We start from the raw sequence: 22157 nt of genomic DNA on the forward strand, positions 1-22157 counted from the left end.
TCCTAGGTTCCTGCCTTTCTCGGGAGTTTTTCCTAGCCACTGTTCTTCTACATCTGCATTGTTTGCTGTTTGGGGATTTAGACTGGGTTTCTGTACAGCACTTTGTGACATCGGCTGATGTAAAAAGGGCTTTATAAATACATTTGATTGATTGATTGATTGTTGAAGCACCTTTGGCAGTGATTACAGCATCGAGTCTCCTTGGATATGACGCTTTCAGGTCTCACCAGATGTTCGATTGGGTTCAAGTCCGGCCTCTGGCTGGGCCACTCAAGGTCATTCAGAGACTTGTCCCGAAGCCACTCCTGTGTTGTTTTGGCTGTCATTGTCCTCTTGGGTCAATGTCCTGTTGGAATGTGAACCTTCACCCCAATCTGAGGTCCTGAGCACTCTGGAACAGGTTTTGATCGAGGATCTTTCTGTAGTTTTCTCCGTTCATCTTTGCCTCCATCCTGACTAGTCTCCCAGTCCCTGCCGCTGAAAAACATCCACACAGCATGATGCTGCCATCACCATGCTTCATCGTAGGGATGGTGTCAGGTTTCCTCCAGACGTGACACTTGGCATTCAGGCCAAAGAGTTCAATCTTGGTTTCATAAGACCAGAGAATATTGGTCTGAAATTCTTTAGGTGCCTTTTAGTAAACTCCAAGTGGGCTGTCATGTGCCTTTTACTGAGGAGTGGCTTCCGTCTGGCCACTCTACCATAAAGACCTGATTGGTGGAGTGCAGCAGAGATGGTTGTCCTTCTGGAAAGTTCTCCCATCTCCACAGAGGAACTCTGGAGCTTTCTCAGAGTGACCATCAGGTTCTTGGTCACCTCCATGACCAAGACCCTTCTCCCCCGATTGCTCAGTTTGGCCGGGCTGCCAGCTCTAGGAAGAGTCTTGGTGGTTCTAAACTTCTTCAATTTAAGAATGATGGAGGCCACTACGTTCTTGGGGACCTTCGATGCTGTAAAAATGTTTTGGTTCCCTTTGCCCAGATCTGTGCCTCGACACAATCCTGTCTCGGAGTTCTACGGTCAATTCCTGCGACCTCATGGCTTGGGTTTTGCTCTGACATGCACTTTCAGCTGTGGGACCTTATATAGACAGGAGTGTGCCTTTCTAAATCATGTCCAATCTATTGAATTTACTACAAGTGGACTCCAATCAAGGCGTAGAAACATCTCAAGGATGATCAATGGAAATAGGATGCACCGGAGCTCAATTTCGAGTCTCCTAGCAAAGGGTCTGAATACTGATACATTTGCAATACATTCTAAAACCCTGTTTTTGCTTTGTCATTATGGGGTATTGTGATGTCATTATGGGGTATTGTGATGTCATTATGGGGTATTGTGAGCCCTGTGGGCCTCCTATGGTAACGCACCTCCTTCCTGTCCTCCTCCCCCAGCCCTGTGGGCCTCCCATGGTAATGTACCTCCTTGATGGCCGCCTCCCTACCCGCCTCGCTCTCCAGGACTCTCTGTTTAAGACTGAAGGACTCCCTCCTCGCCTCCTCTTCCTTCACCTCCTCCTGACACACCCTGGCCTGCAGTTCTCCCATCTCCTCCCTCTGTTGGGCAGCCTCCCTCTCTAAGATCTTCACCTGAACAGGTAGAGAGAGAGACTGATTAGAGGCTGTGGCAGAAGAAGAACAAGAAGAAGAAGACGAAGCCTCACCTGTCTGCGTAGCTCCTGCAGCTCTCTGCGTGCCTGCAGCCGGGACTTCTCCAGCTCTCTCATGATGCTCCTCAGCTTGGACACTTCCTGCTGCAGGGAGGTCTTACACACCTCCAGCACCACCACTTTCTGCTCCTTGTCCTCCAGGCTACGCCGCAGACTGATGGGAGACATGGAGGCAGAGACAGGGTTATAGAGGTAGATTACTGTCAAAACTATTACAAAAATACACTTTCGGCTCCTTGTCCTTGACACTACGCCGCAGACTGACGGAGATGGAAGCAGATACATGGAGGTAAAGTACTGTCAAAATATTGAAGAAATATATTGTCACAATTCAAATAGTGATGTGTGGGGTTGAGTCAGAACTCAAAATCCCCACTGTTATACCCGCGGGACTGGTGGTTTTAGGATGTGGATGAAGGGCAGGGGGTTAAATAAAGACAAAACAATGCATCAAAATATTCAGAAATGTATCATTCTTGCGCAATTCATATTTATGGGCCACAGTGAGGTTTTACTTTCATTATTTGTATCTAACGTTAGTGTGTAGACTAAACCTCAACTATAGAGACTCAATGTATCTGGTCTAACTATATTGAGCAGTAGTCTAATGTTATAGAACAGAGGACCAGAACAGTAGTCTAATGTTTTAGAAGAGAGGACCAGAACAGTAGTCTAATGTTATAGAAGAGAGGACCAGAACAGTAGTCTAATGTTATAGAAGAGAGGACCAGAACAGTAGTCTGTTATAGAAGAGAGGACCAGAACAGTAGTCTAATGTTATAGAAGAGAGGGCCAGAACAGTAGTCTGTTATAGAAGAGAGGACCAGAACAGTAGTCTAATGTTATAGAAGAGAGGACCAGAACAGTAGTCTAATGTTATAGAAGAGAGGACCAGAACAGTAGTCTGTTATAGAAGAGAGGACCAGAACAGTAGTCTGTTATAGAAGAGAGGACCAGAACAGTGGTCTGATGTTATAGAAGAGAGGACCAGAACAGTAGTCTAATGTTATAGAAGAGAGGACCAGAACAGTAGTCTAATGTTATAGAAGAGAGGACCAGAACAGTAGTCTAATGTTATAGAAGAGAGGACCAGAACAGTAGTCTGTTATAGAAGAGAGGACCAGAACAGTGGTCTGATGTTATAGAAGAGAGGACCAGAACAGTAGTCTGTTATAGAAGAGAGGACCAGAACAGTAGTCTAATGTTATAGAAGAGAGGACCAGAACAGTAGTCTAATGTTATAGAAGAGAGGACCAGAACAGTAGTCTGTTATAGAAGAGAGGACCAGAACAGTAGTCTGTTATAGAAGAGAGGACCAGAACAGTGGTCTGATGTTATAGAAGAGAGGACCAGAACAGTAGTCTAATGTTATAGAAGAGAGGACCAGAACAGTAGTCTAATGTTATAGAAGAGAGGACCAGAACAGTAGTCTAATGTTATAGAAGAGAGGACCAGAACAGTAGTCTGTTATAGAAGAGAGGACCAGAACAGTGGTCTGATGTTATAGAAGAGAGGACCAGAACAGTAGTCTGTTATAGAAGAGAGGACCAGAACAGTATTCTAATGTTATAGAAGGGAGGACCAGAACAGTAGTCTAATGTTATAGAAGAGAGGACCAGAACAGTAGTCTAATGTTATAGAAGAGAGGACCAGAACAGTAGTCTGATGTTATAGAAGAGAGGACCAGAACAGTAGTCTGATGTTATAGAAGAGAGGACCAGAACAGTAGTCTAATGTAATAGAAGAGAGGACCAGAACAGTAGTCTGTTATAGAAGAGAGGACCAGAACAGTAGTCTAATGTTATAGAAGAGAGGACCAGAACAGTAGTCTAATGTTATAGAAGAGAGGACCAGAACAGTAGTCTGATGTTATAGAAGAGAGGACCAGAACAGTAGTCTAATGTTATAGAAGAGAGGACCATAACAGTAGTCTGTTATAGAAGAGAGGACCAGAACAGTAGTCTAATGTTATAGAAGAGAGGACCAGAACAGTAGTCTAATGTTATAGAAGAGAGGACCAGAACAGTAGTCTGTTATAGAAGAGAGGACCAGAACAGTAGTCTAATGTTATAGAAGAGAGGACCAGAACATTAGTCTAATGTTATAGAAGAGAGGACCAGAACAGTAGTCTAATGTTACAGAAGAGAGGACCAGAACAGTAGTCTAATGTTATAGAAGAGAGGACCAGAACAGTAGTCTAATGTTATAGAAGAGAGGACCAGAACAGTAGTCTGTTATAGAAGAGAGGACCAGAACAGTAGTCTGTTAGATAAGAGAGGACCAGAACAGTAGTCTGTTGTAGAAGAGAGGACCAGAACAGTAGTCTGTTATAGAAGAGAGGACCAGAACAGTAGTCTAATGTTATAGAAGAGAGGACCAGAACAGTAGTCTGTTATAGAAGAGAGGACCAGAACAGTAGTCTAATGTTATAGAAGAGAGGACCAGAACAGTAGTCTCTTATAGAAGAGAGGACCAGAACAGTAGTCTAATGTTATAGAAGAGAGGACCAGAACAGTAGTCTAATGTTATAGAAGAGAGGACCAGAACAGTAGTCTGATGTTATAGAAGAGAGGACCAGAACAGTAGTCTGATGTTATAGAAGAGAGGACCAGAACAGTAGTCTAATGTAATAGAAGAGAGGACCAGAACAGTAGTCTAATGTTATAGAAGAGAGGACCAGAACAGTAGTCTAATGTTATAGAAGAGAGGACCATAACAGTAGTCTGTTATAGAAGAGAGGACCAGAACAGTAGTCTAATGTCATAGAAGAGAGGACCAGAACAGTAGTCTGTTGTAGAAGAGAGGACCAGAACAGTAGTCTAATGTTATAGAAGAGAGGACCAGAACAGTATTCTAATGTTATAGAAGGGAGGACCAGAACAGTAGTCTGTTATAGAAGAGAGGACCAGAACAGTAGTCTAATGTTATAGAAGAGAGGACCAGAACAGTAGTCTAATGTTATAGAAGAGAGGACCAGAACAGTAATCGTTTGTAGAAGAGAGGACCAGAACAGTAGTCTGTTGTAGAAGAGAGGACCAGAACAGTAGTCTGTTGTAGAAGAGAGGACCAGAACAGTAGTCTGTTACAGAAGAGAGGACCAGAACAGTAGTCTAATGTTATAGAAGAGAGGACCAGAACAGTATTCTAATGTTATAGAAGGGAGGACCAGAACAGTAGTCTGTTATAGAAGAGAGGACCAGAACAGTAGTCTGTTAGATAAGAGAGGACCAGAACAGTAGTCTGTTGTAGAAGAGAGGACCAGAACAGTAGTCTGTTATAGAAGAGAGGACCAGAACAGTAGTCTAATGTTATAGAAGAGAGGACCAGAACAGTAGTCTGTTATAGAAGAGAGGACCAGAACAGTAGTCTCTTATAGAAGAGAGGACCAGAACAGTAGTCTAATGTTATAGAAGAGAGGACCAGAACAGTAGTCTGTTATAGAAGAGAGGACCAGAACAGTATTCTAATGTTATAGAAGGGAGGACCAGAACAGTACTGTTAGATAAGAGAGAACCAGAACAGTAGTCTGTTGTAGAAGAGAGGACCAGAACAGTAGTCTGTTACAGAAGAGAGGACCAGAACAGTAGTCTAATGTTATAGAAGAGAGGACCAAAACAGTAGTCTGTTATAGAAGAGAGGACCAGAACAGTATTCCAATGTTATAGAAGAGAGGACCAGAACAGTAGTCTAATGTTATAGAAGAGAGGACCAAAACAGTAGTCTGTTATAGAAGAGAGGACCAGAACAGTATTCCAATGTTATAGAAGAGAGGACCAGAACAGTAGTCTAATGTTATAGAAGAGAGGACCAATACAGTAGTCTAATGTTATAGAAGAGAGGACCAGAACAGTAGTCTAATGTTAGATAAGAGAGGACCAGAACAGTAGTCTGTTATAGAACAGAGGACCAGAACAGTAGTCTGTTATAGAAGAGAGGACCAGAACAGTAGTCTAATGTTATAGAAGAGAGGACCAGAACAGTAGTCTAATGTAATAGAAGAGAGGACCAGAACAGTAGTCTGTTATAGAAGAGAGGACCAGAACAGTAGTCTAATGTTATGGAAGAGAGGACCAGAACAGTAGTCTGTTATAGAAGAGAGGACCAGAACAGTAGTCTAATGTCATAGAAGAGAGGACCAGAACAGTAGTCTGTTGTAGAAGAGAGGACCAGAACAGTAGTCTGTTGTAGAAGAGAGGAACAGAACAGTAGTCTAATGTCATAGAAGAGAGGACCAAAACAGTAGTCTGTTGTAGAAGAGAGGACCAGAACAGTAGTCTGTTATAGAAGAGAGGACCAGAACAGTAGTCTAATGTCATAGAAGAGAGGACCAAAACAGTAGTCTGTTGTAGAAGAGAGGACCAGAACAGTAGTCTGTTACAGAAGAGAGGACCAGAACAGTAGTCTAATGTTATAGAAGAGAGGACCAGAACAGTAGTCTGTTATAGAAGAGAGGACCAGAACAGTAGTCTAATGTTATAGAAGAGAGGACCAGAACAGTAGTCTAATGTTATAGAAGAGAGGACCAGAACAGTAGTCTAATGTTATAGAAGAGAGGACCAGAACAGTGGTCTGATGTTATAGAAGAGAGGACCAGAACAGTATTCCAATGTTATAGAAGAGAGGACCAGAACAGTAGTCTAATGTTATAGAAGAGAGGACCAGAACAGTAGTCTGTTATAGAAGAGAGGACCAGAACAGTAGTCTGTTATAGAAGAGAGGACCAGAACAGTAGTCTAATGTTATAGAAGAGAGGACCAGAACAGTAGTCTAATGTTATAGAAGAGAGGACCAGAACAGTAGTCTGTTATAGAAGAGAGGACCAGAACAGTAGTCTAATGATATAGAAGAGAGGACCAGAACAGTAGTCTAATGTTATAGAAGAGAGGACCAGAACAGTAGTCTGTTATAGAAGAGAGGACCAGAACAGTAGTCTGTTGTAGAAGAGATGACCAGAACAGTAGTCTAATGTTCTAGAAGAGAGGACCAGAACAGTGGTCTGATGTTATAGAAGAGAGGACCAGAACAGTAGTCTAATGTTATAGAAGAGAGGACCAGAACAGTAGTCTGTTATAGAAGAGAGGACCAGAACAGTAGTCTAATGTTATAGAAGAGAGGACCAGAACAGTAGTCTGTTATAGAAGAGAGGACCAGAACAGTAGTCTAATGTTATAGAAGAGAGGACCAGAACAGTAGTCTCTTATAGAAGAGAGGACCAGAACAGTAGTCTAATGTTATAGAAGAGAGGACCAGAACAGTAGTCTAATGTTATAGAAGAGAGGACCAGAACAGTAGTCTGATGTTATAGAAGAGAGGACCAGAACAGTAGTCTGATGTTATAGAAGAGAGGACCAGAACAGTAGTCTAATGTAATAGAAGAGAGGACCAGAACAGTAGTCTAATGTTATAGAAGAGAGGACCAGAACAGTAGTCTAATGTTATAGAAGAGAGGACCATAACAGTAGTCTGTTATAGAAGAGAGGACCAGAACAGTAGTCTAATGTCATAGAAGAGAGGACCAGAACAGTAGTCTGTTGTAGAAGAGAGGACCAGAACAGTAGTCTAATGTTATAGAAGAGAGGACCAGAACAGTATTCTAATGTTATAGAAGGGAGGACCAGAACAGTAGTCTGTTATAGAAGAGAGGACCAGAACAGTAGTCTAATGTTATAGAAGAGAGGACCAGAACAGTAGTCTAATGTTATAGAAGAGAGGACCAGAACAGTAATCTGTTGTAGAAGAGAGGACCAGAACAGTAGTCTGTTGTAGAAGAGAGGACCAGAACAGTAGTCTGTTGTAGAAGAGAGGACCAGAACAGTAGTCTGTTACAGAAGAGAGGACCAGAACAGTAGTCTAATGTTATAGAAGAGAGGACCAGAACAGTATTCTAATGTTATAGAAGGGAGGACCAGAACAGTAGTCTGTTATAGAAGAGAGGACCAGAACAGTAGTCTGTTAGATAAGAGAGGACCAGAACAGTAGTCTGTTGTAGAAGAGAGGACCAGAACAGTAGTCTGTTATAGAAGAGAGGACCAGAACAGTAGTCTAATGTTATAGAAGAGAGGACCAGAACAGTAGTCTGTTATAGAAGAGAGGACCAGAACAGTAGTCTAATGTTATAGAAGAGAGGACCAGAACAGTAGTCTCTTATAGAAGAGAGGACCAGAACAGTAGTCTAATGTTATAGAAGAGAGGACCAGAACAGTAGTCTGTTATAGAAGAGAGGACCAGAACAGTATTCTAATGTTATAGAAGGGAGGACCAGAACAGTACTGTTAGATAAGAGAGGACCAGAACAGTAGTCTGTTGTAGAAGAGAGGACCAGAACAGTAGTCTGTTACAGAAGAGAGGACCAGAACAGTAGTCTAATGTTATAGAAGAGAGGACCAAAACAGTAGTCTGTTATAGAAGAGAGGACCAGAACAGTATTCCAATGTTATAGAAGAGAGGACCAGAACAGTAGTCTAATGTTATAGAAGAGAGGACCAAAACAGTAGTCTGTTATAGAAGAGAGGACCAGAACAGTATTCCAATGTTATAGAAGAGAGGACCAGAACAGTAGTCTAATGTTATAGAAGAGAGGACCAATACAGTAGTCTAATGTTATAGAAGAGAGGACCAGAACAGTAGTCTAATGTTAGATAAGAGAGGACCAGAACAGTAGTCTGTTATAGAACAGAGGACCAGAACAGTAGTCTAATGTTATAGAAGAGAGGACCAGAACAGTAGTCTAATGTTATAGAAGAGAGGACCAGAACAGTAGTCTAATGTTATAGAAGAGAGGACCAGAACAGTAGTCTGTTATAGAAGAGAGGACCAGAACAGTAGTCTAATGTTATAGAAGAGAGGACCAGAACAGTAGTCTAATGTAATAGAAGAGAGGACCAGAACAGTAGTCTGTTATAGAAGAGAGGACCAGAACAGTAGTCTAATGTTATGGAAGAGAGGACCAGAACAGTAGTCTGTTATAGAAGAGAGGACCAGAACAGTAGTCTAATGTCATAGAAGAGAGGACCAGAACAGTAGTCTATTGTAGAAGAGAGGACCAGAACAGTAGTCTGTTGTAGAAGAGAGGAACAGAACAGTAGTCTAATGTCATAGAAGAGAGGACCAAAACAGTAGTCTGTTGTAGAAGAGAGGACCAGAACAGTAGTCTGTTATAGAAGAGAGGACCAGAACAGTAGTCTAATGTCATAGAAGAGAGGACCAAAACAGTAGTCTGTTGTAGAAGAGAGGACCAGAACAGTAGTCTGTTACAGAAGAGAGGACCAGAACAGTAGTCTAATGTTATAGAAGAGAGGACCAGAACAGTAGTCTGTTATAGAAGAGAGGACCAGAACAGTAGTCTAATGTTATAGAAGAGAGGACCAGAACAGTAGTCTAATGTTATAGAAGAGAGGACCAGAACAGTAGTCTAATGTTATAGAAGAGAGGACCAGAACAGTGGTCTGATGTTATAGAAGAGAGGACCAGAACAGTATTCCAATGTTATAGAAGAGAGGACCAGAACAGTAGTCTAATGTTATAGAAGAGAGGACCAGAACAGTAGTCTGTTATAGAAGAGAGGACCAGAACAGTAGTCTGTTATAGAAGAGAGGACCAGAACAGTAGTCTAATGTTATAGAAGAGAGGACCAGAACAGTAGTCTAATGTTATAGAAGAGAGGACCAGAACAGTAGTCTGTTATAGAAGAGAGGACCAGAACAGTAGTCTAATGTTATAGAAGAGAGGACCAGAACAGTAGTCTAATGTTATAGAAGAGAGGACCAGAACAGTAGTCTGTTATAGAAGAGAGGACCAGAACAGTAGTCTGTTGTAGAAGAGATGACCAGAACAGTAGTCTAATGTTCTAGAAGAGAGGACCAGAACAGTGGTCTGATGTTATAGAAGAGAGGACCAGAACAGTAGTCTAATGTTATAGAAGAGAGGACCAGAACAGTAGTCTGTTATAGAAGAGAGGACCAGAACAGTAGTCTAATGTTATAGAAGAGAGGACCAGAACAGTAGTCTGTTATAGAAGAGAGGACCAGAACAGTAGTCTAATGTTATAGAAGAGAGGACCAGAACAGTAGTCTCTTATAGAAGAGAGGACCAGAACAGTAGTCTAATGTTATAGAAGAGAGGACCAGAACAGTAGTCTAATGTTATAGAAGAGAGGACCAGAACAGTAGTCTGATGTTATAGAAGAGAGGACCAGAACAGTAGTCTGATGTTATAGAAGAGAGGACCAGAACAGTAGTCTAATGTAATAGAAGAGAGGACCAGAACAGTAGTCTAATGTTATAGAAGAGAGGACCAGAACAGTAGTCTAATGTTATAGAAGAGAGGACCATAACAGTAGTCTGTTATAGAAGAGAGGACCAGAACAGTAGTCTAATGTCATAGAAGAGAGGACCAGAACAGTAGTCTGTTGTAGAAGAGAGGACCAGAACAGTAGTCTAATGTTATAGAAGAGAGGACCAGAACAGTATTCTAATGTTATAGAAGGGAGGACCAGAACAGTAGTCTGTTATAGAAGAGAGGACCAGAACAGTAGTCTAATGTTATAGAAGAGAGGACCAGAACAGTAGTCTAATGTTATAGAAGAGAGGACCAGAACAGTAATCTGTTGTAGAAGAGAGGACCAGAACAGTAGTCTGTTGTAGAAGAGAGGACCAGAACAGTAGTCTGTTGTAGAAGAGAGGACCAGAACAGTAGTCTGTTACAGAAGAGAGGACCAGAACAGTAGTCTAATGTTATAGAAGAGAGGACCAGAACAGTATTCTAATGTTATAGAAGGGAGGACCAGAACAGTAGTCTGTTATAGAAGAGAGGACCAGAACAGTAGTCTGTTAGATAAGAGAGGACCAGAACAGTAGTCTGTTGTAGAAGAGAGGACCAGAACAGTAGTCTGTTATAGAAGAGAGGACCAGAACAGTAGTCTAATGTTATAGAAGAGAGGACCAGAACAGTAGTCTGTTATAGAAGAGAGGACCAGAACAGTAGTCTAATGTTATAGAAGAGAGGACCAGAACAGTAGTCTCTTATAGAAGAGAGGACCAGAACAGTAGTCTAATGTTATAGAAGAGAGGACCAGAACAGTAGTCTGTTATAGAAGAGAGGACCAGAACAGTATTCTAATGTTATAGAAGGGAGGACCAGAACAGTACTGTTAGATAAGAGAGGACCAGAACAGTAGTCTGTTGTAGAAGAGAGGACCAGAACAGTAGTCTGTTACAGAAGAGAGGACCAGAACAGTAGTCTAATGTTATAGAAGAGAGGACCAAAACAGTAGTCTGTTATAGAAGAGAGGACCAGAACAGTATTCCAATGTTATAGAAGAGAGGACCAGAACAGTAGTCTAATGTTATAGAAGAGAGGACCAAAACAGTAGTCTGTTATAGAAGAGAGGACCAGAACAGTATTCCAATGTTATAGAAGAGAGGACCAGAACAGTAGTCTAATGTTATAGAAGAGAGGACCAATACAGTAGTCTAATGTTATAGAAGAGAGGACCAGAACAGTAGTCTAATGTTAGATAAGAGAGGACCAGAACAGTAGTCTGTTATAGAACAGAGGACCAGAACAGTAGTCTAATGTTATAGAAGAGAGGACCAGAACAGTAGTCTAATGTTATAGAAGAGAGGACCAGAACAGTAGTCTAATGTTATAGAAGAGAGGACCAGAACAGTAGTCTGTTATAGAAGAGAGGACCAGAACAGTAGTCTAATGTTATAGAAGAGAGGACCAGAACAGTAGTCTAATGTAATAGAAGAGAGGACCAGAACAGTAGTCTGTTATAGAAGAGAGGACCAGAACAGTAGTCTAATGTTATGGAAGAGAGGACCAGAACAGTAGTCTGTTATAGAAGAGAGGACCAGAACAGTAGTCTAATGTCATAGAAGAGAGGACCAGAACAGTAGTCTGTTGTAGAAGAGAGGACCAGAACAGTAGTCTGTTGTAGAAGAGAGGAACAGAACAGTAGTCTAATGTCATAGAAGAGAGGACCAAAACAGTAGTCTGTTGTAGAAGAGAGGACCAGAACAGTAGTCTGTTATAGAAGAGAGGACCAGAACAGTAGTCTAATGTCATAGAAGAGAGGACCAAAACAGTAGTCTGTTGTAGAAGAGAGGACCAGAACAGTAGTCTGTTACAGAAGAGAGGACCAGAACAGTAGTCTAATGTTATAGAAGAGAGGACCAGAACAGTAGTCTGTTATAGAAGAGAGGACCAGAACAGTAGTCTAATGTTATGGAAGAGAGGACCAGAACAGTAGTCTAATGTAATAGAAGAGAGGACCAGAACAGTAGTCTGTTATAGAAGAGAGGACCAGAACAGTAGTCTAATGTTATGGAAGAGAGGACCAGAACAGTAGTCTGTTATAGAAGAGAGGACCAGAACAGTAGTCTAATGTCATAGAAGAGAGGACCAGAACAGTAGTCTGTTGTAGAAGAGAGGACCAGAACAGTAGTCTGTTATAGAAGAGAGGACCAGAACAGTAGTCTAATGTTATAGAAGAGAGGACCAGAACAGTAGTCTAATGTTATAGAAGAGAGGACCAGAACAGAAATCTGTTGTAGAAGAGAGGACCAGAACAGTAGTCTGTTGTAGAAGAGAGGACCAGAACAGTAGTCTGTTGTAGAAGAGAGGACCAGAACAGTATTCTGTTACAGAAGAGAGGACCAGAACAGTAGTCTAATGTTATAGAAGAGAGGACCAGAACAGTATTCTGTTACAGAAGAGAGGACCAGAACAGTAGTCTAATGTTATAGAAGAGAGGACCAGAACAGTAGTCTGTTACAGAAGAGAGGACCAGAACAGTAGTCTAATGTTATAGAAGAGAGGACCAGAACAGTATTCTAATGTTATAGAAGGGAGGACCAGAACAGTAGTCTGTTATAGAAGAGAGGACCAGAACAGTAGTCTGTTAGATAAGAGAGGACCAGAACAGTAGTCTGTTGTAGAAGAGAGGACCAGAACAGTAGTCTGTTATAGAAGAGAGGACCAGAACAGTAGTCTAATGTTATAGAAGAGAGGACCAGAACAGTAGTCTGTTATAGAAGAGAGGACCAGAACAGTAGTCTAATGTTATAGAAGAGAGGACCAGAACAGTAGTCTCTTATAGAAGAGAGGACCAGAACAGTAGTCTAATGTTATAGAAGAGAGGACCAGAACAGTAGTCTAATGTTATAGAAGAGAGGACCAGAACAGTAGTCTGATGTTATAGAAGAGAGGACCAGAACAGTAGTCTGATGTTATAGAAGAGAGGACCAGAACAGTAGTCTAATGTAATAGAAGAGAGGACCAGAACAGTAGTCTAATGTTATAGAAGAGAGGACCAGAACAGTAGTCTAATGTTATAGAAGAGAGGACCATAACAGTAGTCTGTTATAGAAGAGAGGACCAGAACAGTAGTCTAATGTCATAGAAGAGAGGACCAGAACAGTAGTCTGTTGTAGAAGAGAGGACCAGAACAGTAGTCTAATGTTATAGAAGAGAGGACCAGAACAGTATTCTAATGTTATAGAAGGGAGGACCAGAACAGTAGTCTGTTATAGAAGAGAGGACCAGAACAGTAGTCTAATGTTATAGAAGAGAGGACCAGAACAGTAGTCTAATGTTATAGAAGAGAGGACCAGAACAGTAGTCTAATGTTATAGAAGAGAGGACCAGAACAGTAATCTGTTGTAGAAGAGAGGACCAGAACAGTAGTCTGTTGTAGAAGAGAGGACCAGAACAGTATTCTAATGTTATAGAAGAGAGGACCAGAACAGTAGTCTGTTATAGAAGAGAGGACCAGAACAGTAGTCTAATGTTATAGAAGAGAGGACCAGAACAGTAGTCTAATGTTATAGAAGAGAGGACCAGAACAGTAGTCTAATGTTAGATAAGAGAGGACCAGAACAGTAGTCTGTTATAGAACAGAGGACCAGAACAGTAGTCTAATGTTATAGAAGAGAGGACCAGAACAGTAGTCTAATGTTATAGAAGAGAGGACCAGAACAGTAGTCTAATGTTATAGAAGAGAGGACCAGAACAGTAGTCTGTTATAGAAGAGAGGACCAGAACAGTAGTCTAATGTTATAGAAGAGAGGACCAGAACAGTAGTCTAATGTTATAGAAGAGAGGACCAGAACAGTAGTCTGTTATAGAAGAGAGGACCAGAACAGTAGTCTAATGTCATAGAAGAGAGGACCAGAACAGTAGTCTGTTATAGAAGAGAGGACCAGAACAGTAGTCTAATGTTATGGAAGAGAGGACCAGAACAGTAGTCTGTTATAGAAGAGAGGACCAGAACAGTAGTCTGTTGTAGAAGAGAGGACCAGAACAGTAGTCTGTTATAGAAGAGAGGACCAGAACAGTAGTCTAATGTTATAGAAGAGAGGACCAGAACAGTAGTCTAATGTTATAGAAGAGAGGACCAGAACAGAAATCTGTTGTAGAAGAGAGGACCAGAACAGTAGTCTGTTGTAGAAGAGAGGACCAGAACAGTAGTCTGTTGTAGAAGAGAGGACCAGAACAGTATTCTGTTACAGAAGAGAGGACCAGAACAGTAGTCTAATGTTATAGAAGAGAGGACCAGAACAGTATTCTGTTACAGAAGAGAGGACCAGAACAGTAGTCTAATGTTATAGAAGAGAGGACCAGAACAGTAGTCTGTTACAGAAGAGAGGACCAGAACAGTAGTCTAATGTTATAGAAGAGAGGACCAGAACAGTATTCTAATGTTATAGAAGGGAGGACCAGAACAGTAGTCTGTTATAGAAGAGAGGACCAGAACAGTAGTCTGTTAGATAAGAGAGGACCAGAACAGTAGTCTGTTGTAGAAGAGAGGACCAGAACAGTAGTCTGTTATAGAAGAGAGGACCAGAACAGTAGTCTAATGTTATAGAAGAGAGGACCAGAACAGTAGTCTAATGTTATAGAAGAGAGGACCAGAACAGTAGTCTAATGTTATAGAAGAGAGGACCAGAACAGTAATCTGTTGTAGAAGAGAGGACCAGAACAGTAGTCTGTTGTAGAAGAGAGGACCAGAACAGTAGTCTGTTGTAGAAGAGAGGACCAGAACAGTAGTCTGTTACAGAAGAGAGGACCAGAACAGTAGTCTAATGTTATAGAAGAGAGGAACAGAACAGTAGTCTAATGTTATAGAAGAGAGGACCAGAACAGTATTCTAATGTTATAGAAGGGAGGACCAGAACAGTAGTCTGTTACAGAAGAGAGGACCAGAACAGTAGTCTGTTAGATAAGAGAGGACCAGAACAGTAGTCTGTTGTAGAAGAGAGGACCAGAACAGTAGTCTAATGTTATAGAAGAGAGGACCAGAACAGTAATCTGTTGTAGAAGAGAGGACCAGAACAGTAGTCTGTTGTAGAAGAGAGGACCAGAACAGTATTCTAATGTTATAGAAGAGAGGACCAGAACAGTAGTCTGTTATAGAAGAGAGGACCAGAACAGTAGTCTAATGTTATAGAAGAGAGGACCAGAACAGTAGTCTAATGTTATAGAAGAGAGGACCAGAACAGTAGTCTAATGTTAGATAAGAGAGGACCAGAACAGTAGTCTGTTATAGAACAGAGGACCAGAACAGTAGTCTAATGTTATAGAAGAGAGGACCAGAACAGTAGTCTAATGTTATAGAAGAGAGGACCAGAACAGTAGTCTAATGTTATAGAAGAGAGGACCAGAACAGTAGTCTGTTATAGAAGAGAGGACCAGAACAGTAGTCTAATGTTATAGAAGAGAGGACCAGAACAGTAGTCTAATGTTATAGAAGAGAGGACCAGAACAGTAGTCTGTTATAGAAGAGAGGACCAGAACAGTAGTCTAATGTCATAGAAGAGAGGACCAGAACAGTAGTCTGTTATAGAAGAGAGGACCAGAACAGTAGTCTAATGTTATGGAAGAGAGGACCAGAACAGTAGTCTGTTATAGAAGAGAGGACCAGAACAGTAGTCTGTTGTAGAAGAGAGGACCAGAACAGTAGTCTGTTATAGAAGAGAGGACCAGAACAGTAGTCTAATGTTATAGAAGAGAGGACCAGAACAGTAGTCTAATGTTATAGAAGAGAGGACCAGAACAGAAATCTGTTGTAGAAGAGAGGACCAGAACAGTAGTCTGTTGTAGAAGAGAGGACCAGAACAGTAGTCTGTTGTAGAAGAGAGGACCAGAACAGTATTCTGTTACAGAAGAGAGGACCAGAACAGTAGTCTAATGTTATAGAAGAGAGGACCAGAACAGTATTCTGTTACAGAAGAGAGGACCAGAACAGTAGTCTAATGTTATAGAAGAGAGGACCAGAACAGTAGTCTGTTACAGAAGAGAGGACCAGAACAGTAGTCTAATGTTATAGAAGAGAGGACCAGAACAGTATTCTAATGTTATAGAAGGGAGGACCAGAACAGTAGTCTGTTATAGAAGAGAGGACCAGAACAGTAGTCTGTTAGATAAGAGAGGACCAGAACAGTAGTCTGTTGTAGAAGAGAGGACCAGAACAGTAGTCTGTTATAGAAGAGAGGACCAGAACAGTAGTCTAATGTTATAGAAGAGAGGACCAGAACAGTAGTCTGTTATAGAAGAGAGGACCAGAACAGTAGTCTAATGTTATAGAAGAGAGGACCAGAACAGTAGTCTCTTATAGAAGAGAGGACCAGAACAGTAGTCTAATGTTATAGAAGAGAGGACCAGAACAGTAGTCTAATGTTATAGAAGAGAGGACCAGAACAGTAGTCTGATGTTATAGAAGAGAGGACCAGAACAGTAGTCTGATGTTATAGAAGAGAGGACCAGAAAAGTAGTCTAATGTAATAGAAGAGAGGACCAGAACAGTAGTCTAATGTTATAGAAGAGAGGACCAGAACAGTAGTCTAATGTTATAGAAGAGAGGACCATAACAGTAGTCTGTTATAGAAGAGAGGACCAGAACAGTAGTCTAATGTCATAGAAGAGAGGACCAGAACAGTAGTCTGTTGTAGAAGAGAGGACCAGAACAGTAGTCTAATGTTATAGAAGAGAGGACCAGAACAGTATTCTAATGTTATAGAAGGGAGGACCAGAACAGTAGTCTGTTATAGAAGAGAGGACCAGAACAGTAGTCTAATGTTATAGAAGAGAGGACCAGAACAGTAGTCTAATGTTATAGAAGAGAGGACCAGAACAGTAGTCTAATGTTATAGAAGAGAGGACCAGAACAGTAATCTGTTGTAGAAGAGAGGACCAGAACAGTAGTCTGTTGTAGAAGAGAGGACCAGAACAGTAGTCTGTTGTAGAAGAGAGGACCAGAACAGTAGTCTGTTACAGAAGAGAGGACCAGAACAGTAGTCTAATGTTATAGAAGAGAGGAACAGAACAGTAGTCTAATGTTATAGAAGAGAGGACCAGAACAGTATTCTAATGTTATAGAAGGGAGGACCAGAACAGTAGTCTGTTACAGAAGAGAGGACCAGAACAGTAGTCTGTTAGATAAGAGAGGACCAGAACAGTAGTCTGTTGTAGAAGAGAGGACCAGAACAGTAGTCTGTTATAGAAGAGAGGACCAGAACAGTAGTCTAATGTTATAGAAGAGAGGACCAGAACAGTAGTCTGTTATAGAAGAGAGGACCAGAACAGTAGTCTAATGTTATAGAAGAGAGGACCAGAACAGTAGTCTCTTATAGAAGAGAGGACCAGAACAGTAGTCTAATGTTATAGAAGAGAGGACCAGAACAGTAGTCTAATGTTATAGAAGAGAGGACCAGAACAGTATTCTAATGTTATAGAAGGGAGGACCAGAACAGTACTGTTAGATAAGAGAGGACCAGAACAGTAGTCTGTTGTAGAAGAGAGGACCAGAACAGTAGTCTGTTACAGAAGAGAGGACCAGAACAGTAGTCTAATGTTATAGAAGAGAGGACCAGAACAGTAGTCTAATGTTATAGAAGAGAGGACCATAACAGTAGTCTGTTATAGAAGAGAGGACCAGAACAGTAGTCTAATGTCATAGAAGAGAGGACCAGAACAGTAGTCTGTTGTAGAAGAGAGGACCAGAACAGTAGTCTAATGTTATAGAAGAGAGGACCAGAACAGTATTCTAATGTTATAGAAGGGAGGACCAGAACAGTAGTCTGTTATAGAAGAGAGGACCAGAACAGTAGTCTAATGTTATAGAAGAGAGGACCAGAACAGTAGTCTAATGTTATAGAAGAGAGGACCAGAACAGTAGTCTAATGTTATAGAAGAGAGGACCAGAACAGTAATCTGTTGTAGAAGAGAGGACCAGAACAGTAGTCTGTTGTAGAAGAGAGGACCAGAACAGTAGTCTGTTGTAGAAGAGAGGACCAGAACAGTAGTCTGTTACAGAAGAGAGGACCAGAACAGTAGTCTAATGTTATAGAAGAGAGGACCAGAACAGTAGTCTAATGTTATAGAAGAGAGGACCAGAACAGTATTCTAATGTTATAGAAGGGAGGACCAGAACAGTAGTCTGTTACAGAAGAGAGGACCAGAACAGTAGTCTGTTAGATAAGAGAGGACCAGAACAGTAGTCTGTTGTAGAAGAGAGGACCAGAACAGTAGTCTGTTATAGAAGAGAGGACCAGAACAGTAGTCTAATGTTATAGAAGAGAGGACCAGAACAGTAGTCTGTTATAGAAGAGAGGACCAGAACAGTAGTCTAATGTTATAGAAGAGAGGACCAGAACAGTAGTCTCTTATAGAAGAGAGGACCAGAACAGTAGTCTAATGTTATAGAAGAGAGGACCAGAACAGTAGTCTAATGTTATAGAAGAGAGGACCAGAACAGTATTCTAATGTTATAGAAGGGAGGACCAGAACAGTACTGTTAGATAAGAGAGGACCAGAACAGTAGTCTGTTGTAGAAGAGAGGACCAGAACAGTAGTCTGTTACAGAAGAGAGGACCAGAACAGTAGTCTAATGTTATAGAAGAGAGGACCAAAACAGTAGTCTAATGTTATAGAAGAGAGGACCAGAACAGTAGTCTGTTATAGAAGAGAGGACCAGAACAGTAGTCTAATGTTATAGAAGAGAGGACCAGAACAGTAGTCTGTTATAGAAGAGAGGACCAGAACAGTAGTCTGTTATAGAAGAGAGGACCAGAACAGTAGTCTAATGTTATAGAAGAGAGGACCAGAACAGTAGTCTGTTATAGAAGAGAGGACCAGAACAGTAGTCTGTTGTAGAAGAGAGGACCAGAACAGTAGTCTGTTACAGAAGAGAGGACCAGAACAGTAGTCTAATGTTATAGAAGAGAGGACCAGAACAGTAGTCTGTTATAGAAGAGAGGACCAGAACAGTAGTCTAATGTTATAGAAGAGAGGACCAGAACAGTAGTCTGTTAGATAAGAGAGGGCCAGAACAGTAGTCTGTTGTAGAAGAGAGGACCAGAACAGTAGTCTGTTATAGAAGAGAGGACCAGAACAGTATTCCAATGTTATAGAAGAGAGGACCAGAACAGTAGTCTAATGTTATAGAAGAGAGGACCAGAACAGTAGTCTAATGTTAGATAAGAGAGGACCAGAACAGTAGTCTGTTATAGAACAGAGGACCAGAACAGTAGTCTAATGTTATAGAAGAGAGGACCAGAACAGTAGTCTAATGTTATAGAAGAGAGGACCAGAACAGTAGTCTAATGTTATAGAAGAGAGGACCAGAACAGTAGTCTGTTATAGAAGAGAGGACCAGAACAGTAGTCTAATGTTATAGAAGAGAGGACCAGAACAGTAGTCTAATGTAATAGAAGAGAGGACCAGAACAGTAGTCTGTTATAGAAGAGAGGACCAGAACAGTAGTCTAATGTTATGGAAGAGAGGACCAGAACAGTAGTCTGTTATAGAAGAGAGGACCAGAACAGTAGTCTAATGTCATAGAAGAGAGGACCAGAACAGTAGTCTGTTGTAGAAGAGAGGACCAGAACAGTAGTCTGTTGTAGAAGAGAGGACCAGAACAGTAGTCTAATGTCATAGAAGAGAGGACCAGAACAGTAGTCTGTTGTAGAAGAGAGGACCAGAACAGTAGTCTGTTACAGAAGAGAGGACCAGAACAGTAGTCTAATGTTATAGAAGAGAGGACCAGAACAGTAGTCTAATGTAATAGAAGAGAGGACCAGAACAGTAGTCTAATGTTCTAGAAGAGAGGAACAGAACAGTAGTCTAATGTTATAGAAGAGAGGACCAGAACAGTAGTCTGTTGTAGAAGAGATGACCAGAACAGTAGTCTGTTATAGAAGAGAGGACCAGAACAGTAGTCTAATGTTATAGAAGAGAGGACCAGAACAGTAGTCTGTTGTAGAAGAGATGACCAGAACAGTAGTCTGTTATAGAAGAGAGGACCAGAACAGTAGTCTAATGTTCTAGAAGAGAGGACCAGAACAGTAGTCTAATGTTATAGAAGAGAGGACCAGAACAGTAGTCTAATGTTCTAGAAGAGAGGAACAGAACAGTAGTCTCTTATAGAAGAGAGGACCAGAACAGTAGTCTAATGTTATAGAAGAGAGGACCAGAACAGTAGTCTGTTATAGAAGAGAGGACCAGAACAGTAGTCTGTTATAGAAGAGAGGACCAGAACAGTAGTCTAATGTTATAGAAGAGAGGACCAGAACAGTAGTCTAATGTTATAGAAGAGAGGACCAGAACAGTAGTCTAATGTTAGATAAGAGAGGACCAGAACAGTAGTCTGTTATAGAAGAGAGGACCAGAACAGTAGTCTAATGTTATAGAAGAGAGGACCAGAACAGTAGTCTAATGTTATAGAAGAGAGGACCAGAACAGTAGTCTAATGTTATAGAAGAGAGGACCAGAACAGTAGTCTGTTATAGAAGAGAGGACCAGAACAGTAGTCTAATGTTATAGAAGAGAGGACCAGAACAGTAGTCTAATGTTATAGAAGAGAGGACCAGAACAGTAGTCTAATGTAATAGAAGAGAGGACCAGAACAGTAGTCTGTTATAGAAGAGAGGACCAGAACAGTAGTCTAATGTTATGGAAGAGAGGACCAGAACAGTAGTCTGTTATAGAAGAGAGGACCAGAACAGTAGTCTAATGTTATGGAAGAGAGGACCAGAACAGTAGTCTGTTATAGAAGAGAGGACCAGAACAGTAGTCTAATGTCATAGAAGAGAGGACCAGAACAGTAGTCTAATGTTATAGAAGAGAGGACCAGAACAGTAGTCTGATGTTATAGAAGAGAGGACCAGAACAGTAGTCTGATGTTATAGAAGAGAGGACCAGAACAGTAGTCTAATGTTATAGAAGAGAGGACCAGAACAGTAGTCTAATGTTATAGAAGAGAGGACCAGAACAGTAGTCTAATGTTATAGAAGAGAGGACCATAACAGTAGTCTGTTATAGAAGAGAGGACCAGAACAGTAGTCTAATGTCATAGAAGAGAGGACCAGAACAGTAGTCTGTTGTAGAAGAGAGGACCAGAACAGTAGTCTAATGTTATAGAAGAGAGGACCAGAACAGTATTCTAATGTTATAGAAGGGAGGACCAGAACAGTAGTCTAATGTTATAGAAGAGAGGACCAGAACAGTAGTCTGTTATAGAAGAGAGGACCAGAACAGTAGTCTAATGTTATAGAAGAGAGGACCAGAACAGTAGTCTAATGTTATAGAAGAGAGGACCAGAACAGTAGTCTAATGTTTGGAAATGTTTTGGTGAAGTCATACAATTTGATTCGGGAACAGGGGTCTAGAAATAGATTTCTTTCAGCATCTTGAGATTTTGAATGCACGGTTAGGGACCGTTTGCAAATTTGGCGGTGCTTTCTTTATTAGCATCATATAAGCTGCTAGTGTTTCAACCACATAAAATACCAACCCAAGCCGAAATGAAATCTTATCAAAAACATGTTGGATTGTTTTAACAGCTTCTAATATCCTTAAAACCAGTCAACCTGATGTAATTTAGAAATGTTTCACTGAAAATCCCCCCCCCCCCCCCTCCCGTTTTATCCCCATTATTGCATTTTCTCCCCGGCCCCTAAACGTCTTTGCTGCGTGAGAGAAGCAGAGATGACAGAGGAAAGAGAAAACCAACGTTATTGATGTCAACCAGATTGAACCATTCATTCTATCCCTTTATGACATTATTCATTCTATTCCTTTATGACATCACTCATTCTATCCCTTTATGACATCATTCATTCTATCCCTTTATGACATCATTCTGGTGAGGGTTTTTATTAAAGTCTTCTTGGGGCAACACTAATGACAGAAGAGAAGCTGCACATGTTTAATTATCGATATATCATTTATAACAAATAGCCAGCCAAAATGTCGGAAACGATAAGCAGAAACATAGGCCTGTCAGAAAATCTTTATGCCATCTCTGACTGTACAGAGTATTTTCGGGTGTGGGCCTCATCACATGGAGTGGGTTTAGAAAACACTCATTTCAAACCAGTGTTGTCTTTAAACTCCATACAGTCTACATCATTTCTACTTCATAAAACCCAATAAAGCCCTGGACCCATGTGCACACATTGTAGGCTGTATAAGATCAGACAATCCT

At 41.1% G+C, this 22157-nt stretch overlaps 1 protein-coding gene across 2 annotated transcripts in view; it reads right to left on the reverse strand.

Moving 5' to 3' along the window:
* Window positions 1-22157, reverse strand: part of crocc2 (ciliary rootlet coiled-coil, rootletin family member 2) — a 243961-nt gene that overhangs the window by 39162 nt on the left and 182642 nt on the right. For both annotated transcript variants that reach the window (XM_036983122.1, XM_036983156.1), the window contains exons 25-26: window positions 1667-1826; window positions 1425-1592 (exon numbers count right to left, since the gene is read on the reverse strand). In XM_036983122.1, coding sequence (XP_036839017.1) covers window positions 1425-1592; window positions 1667-1826 — 328 coding nt within the window. The remainder of the gene's footprint in view (window positions 1-1424; window positions 1593-1666; window positions 1827-22157) is intronic.

Source organism: Oncorhynchus mykiss, chromosome 1 (genome assembly GCF_013265735.2).
Source record: "Oncorhynchus mykiss isolate Arlee chromosome 1, USDA_OmykA_1.1, whole genome shotgun sequence".
NCBI classification, from domain to species: Eukaryota; Metazoa; Chordata; class Actinopteri; order Salmoniformes; family Salmonidae; genus Oncorhynchus; species Oncorhynchus mykiss.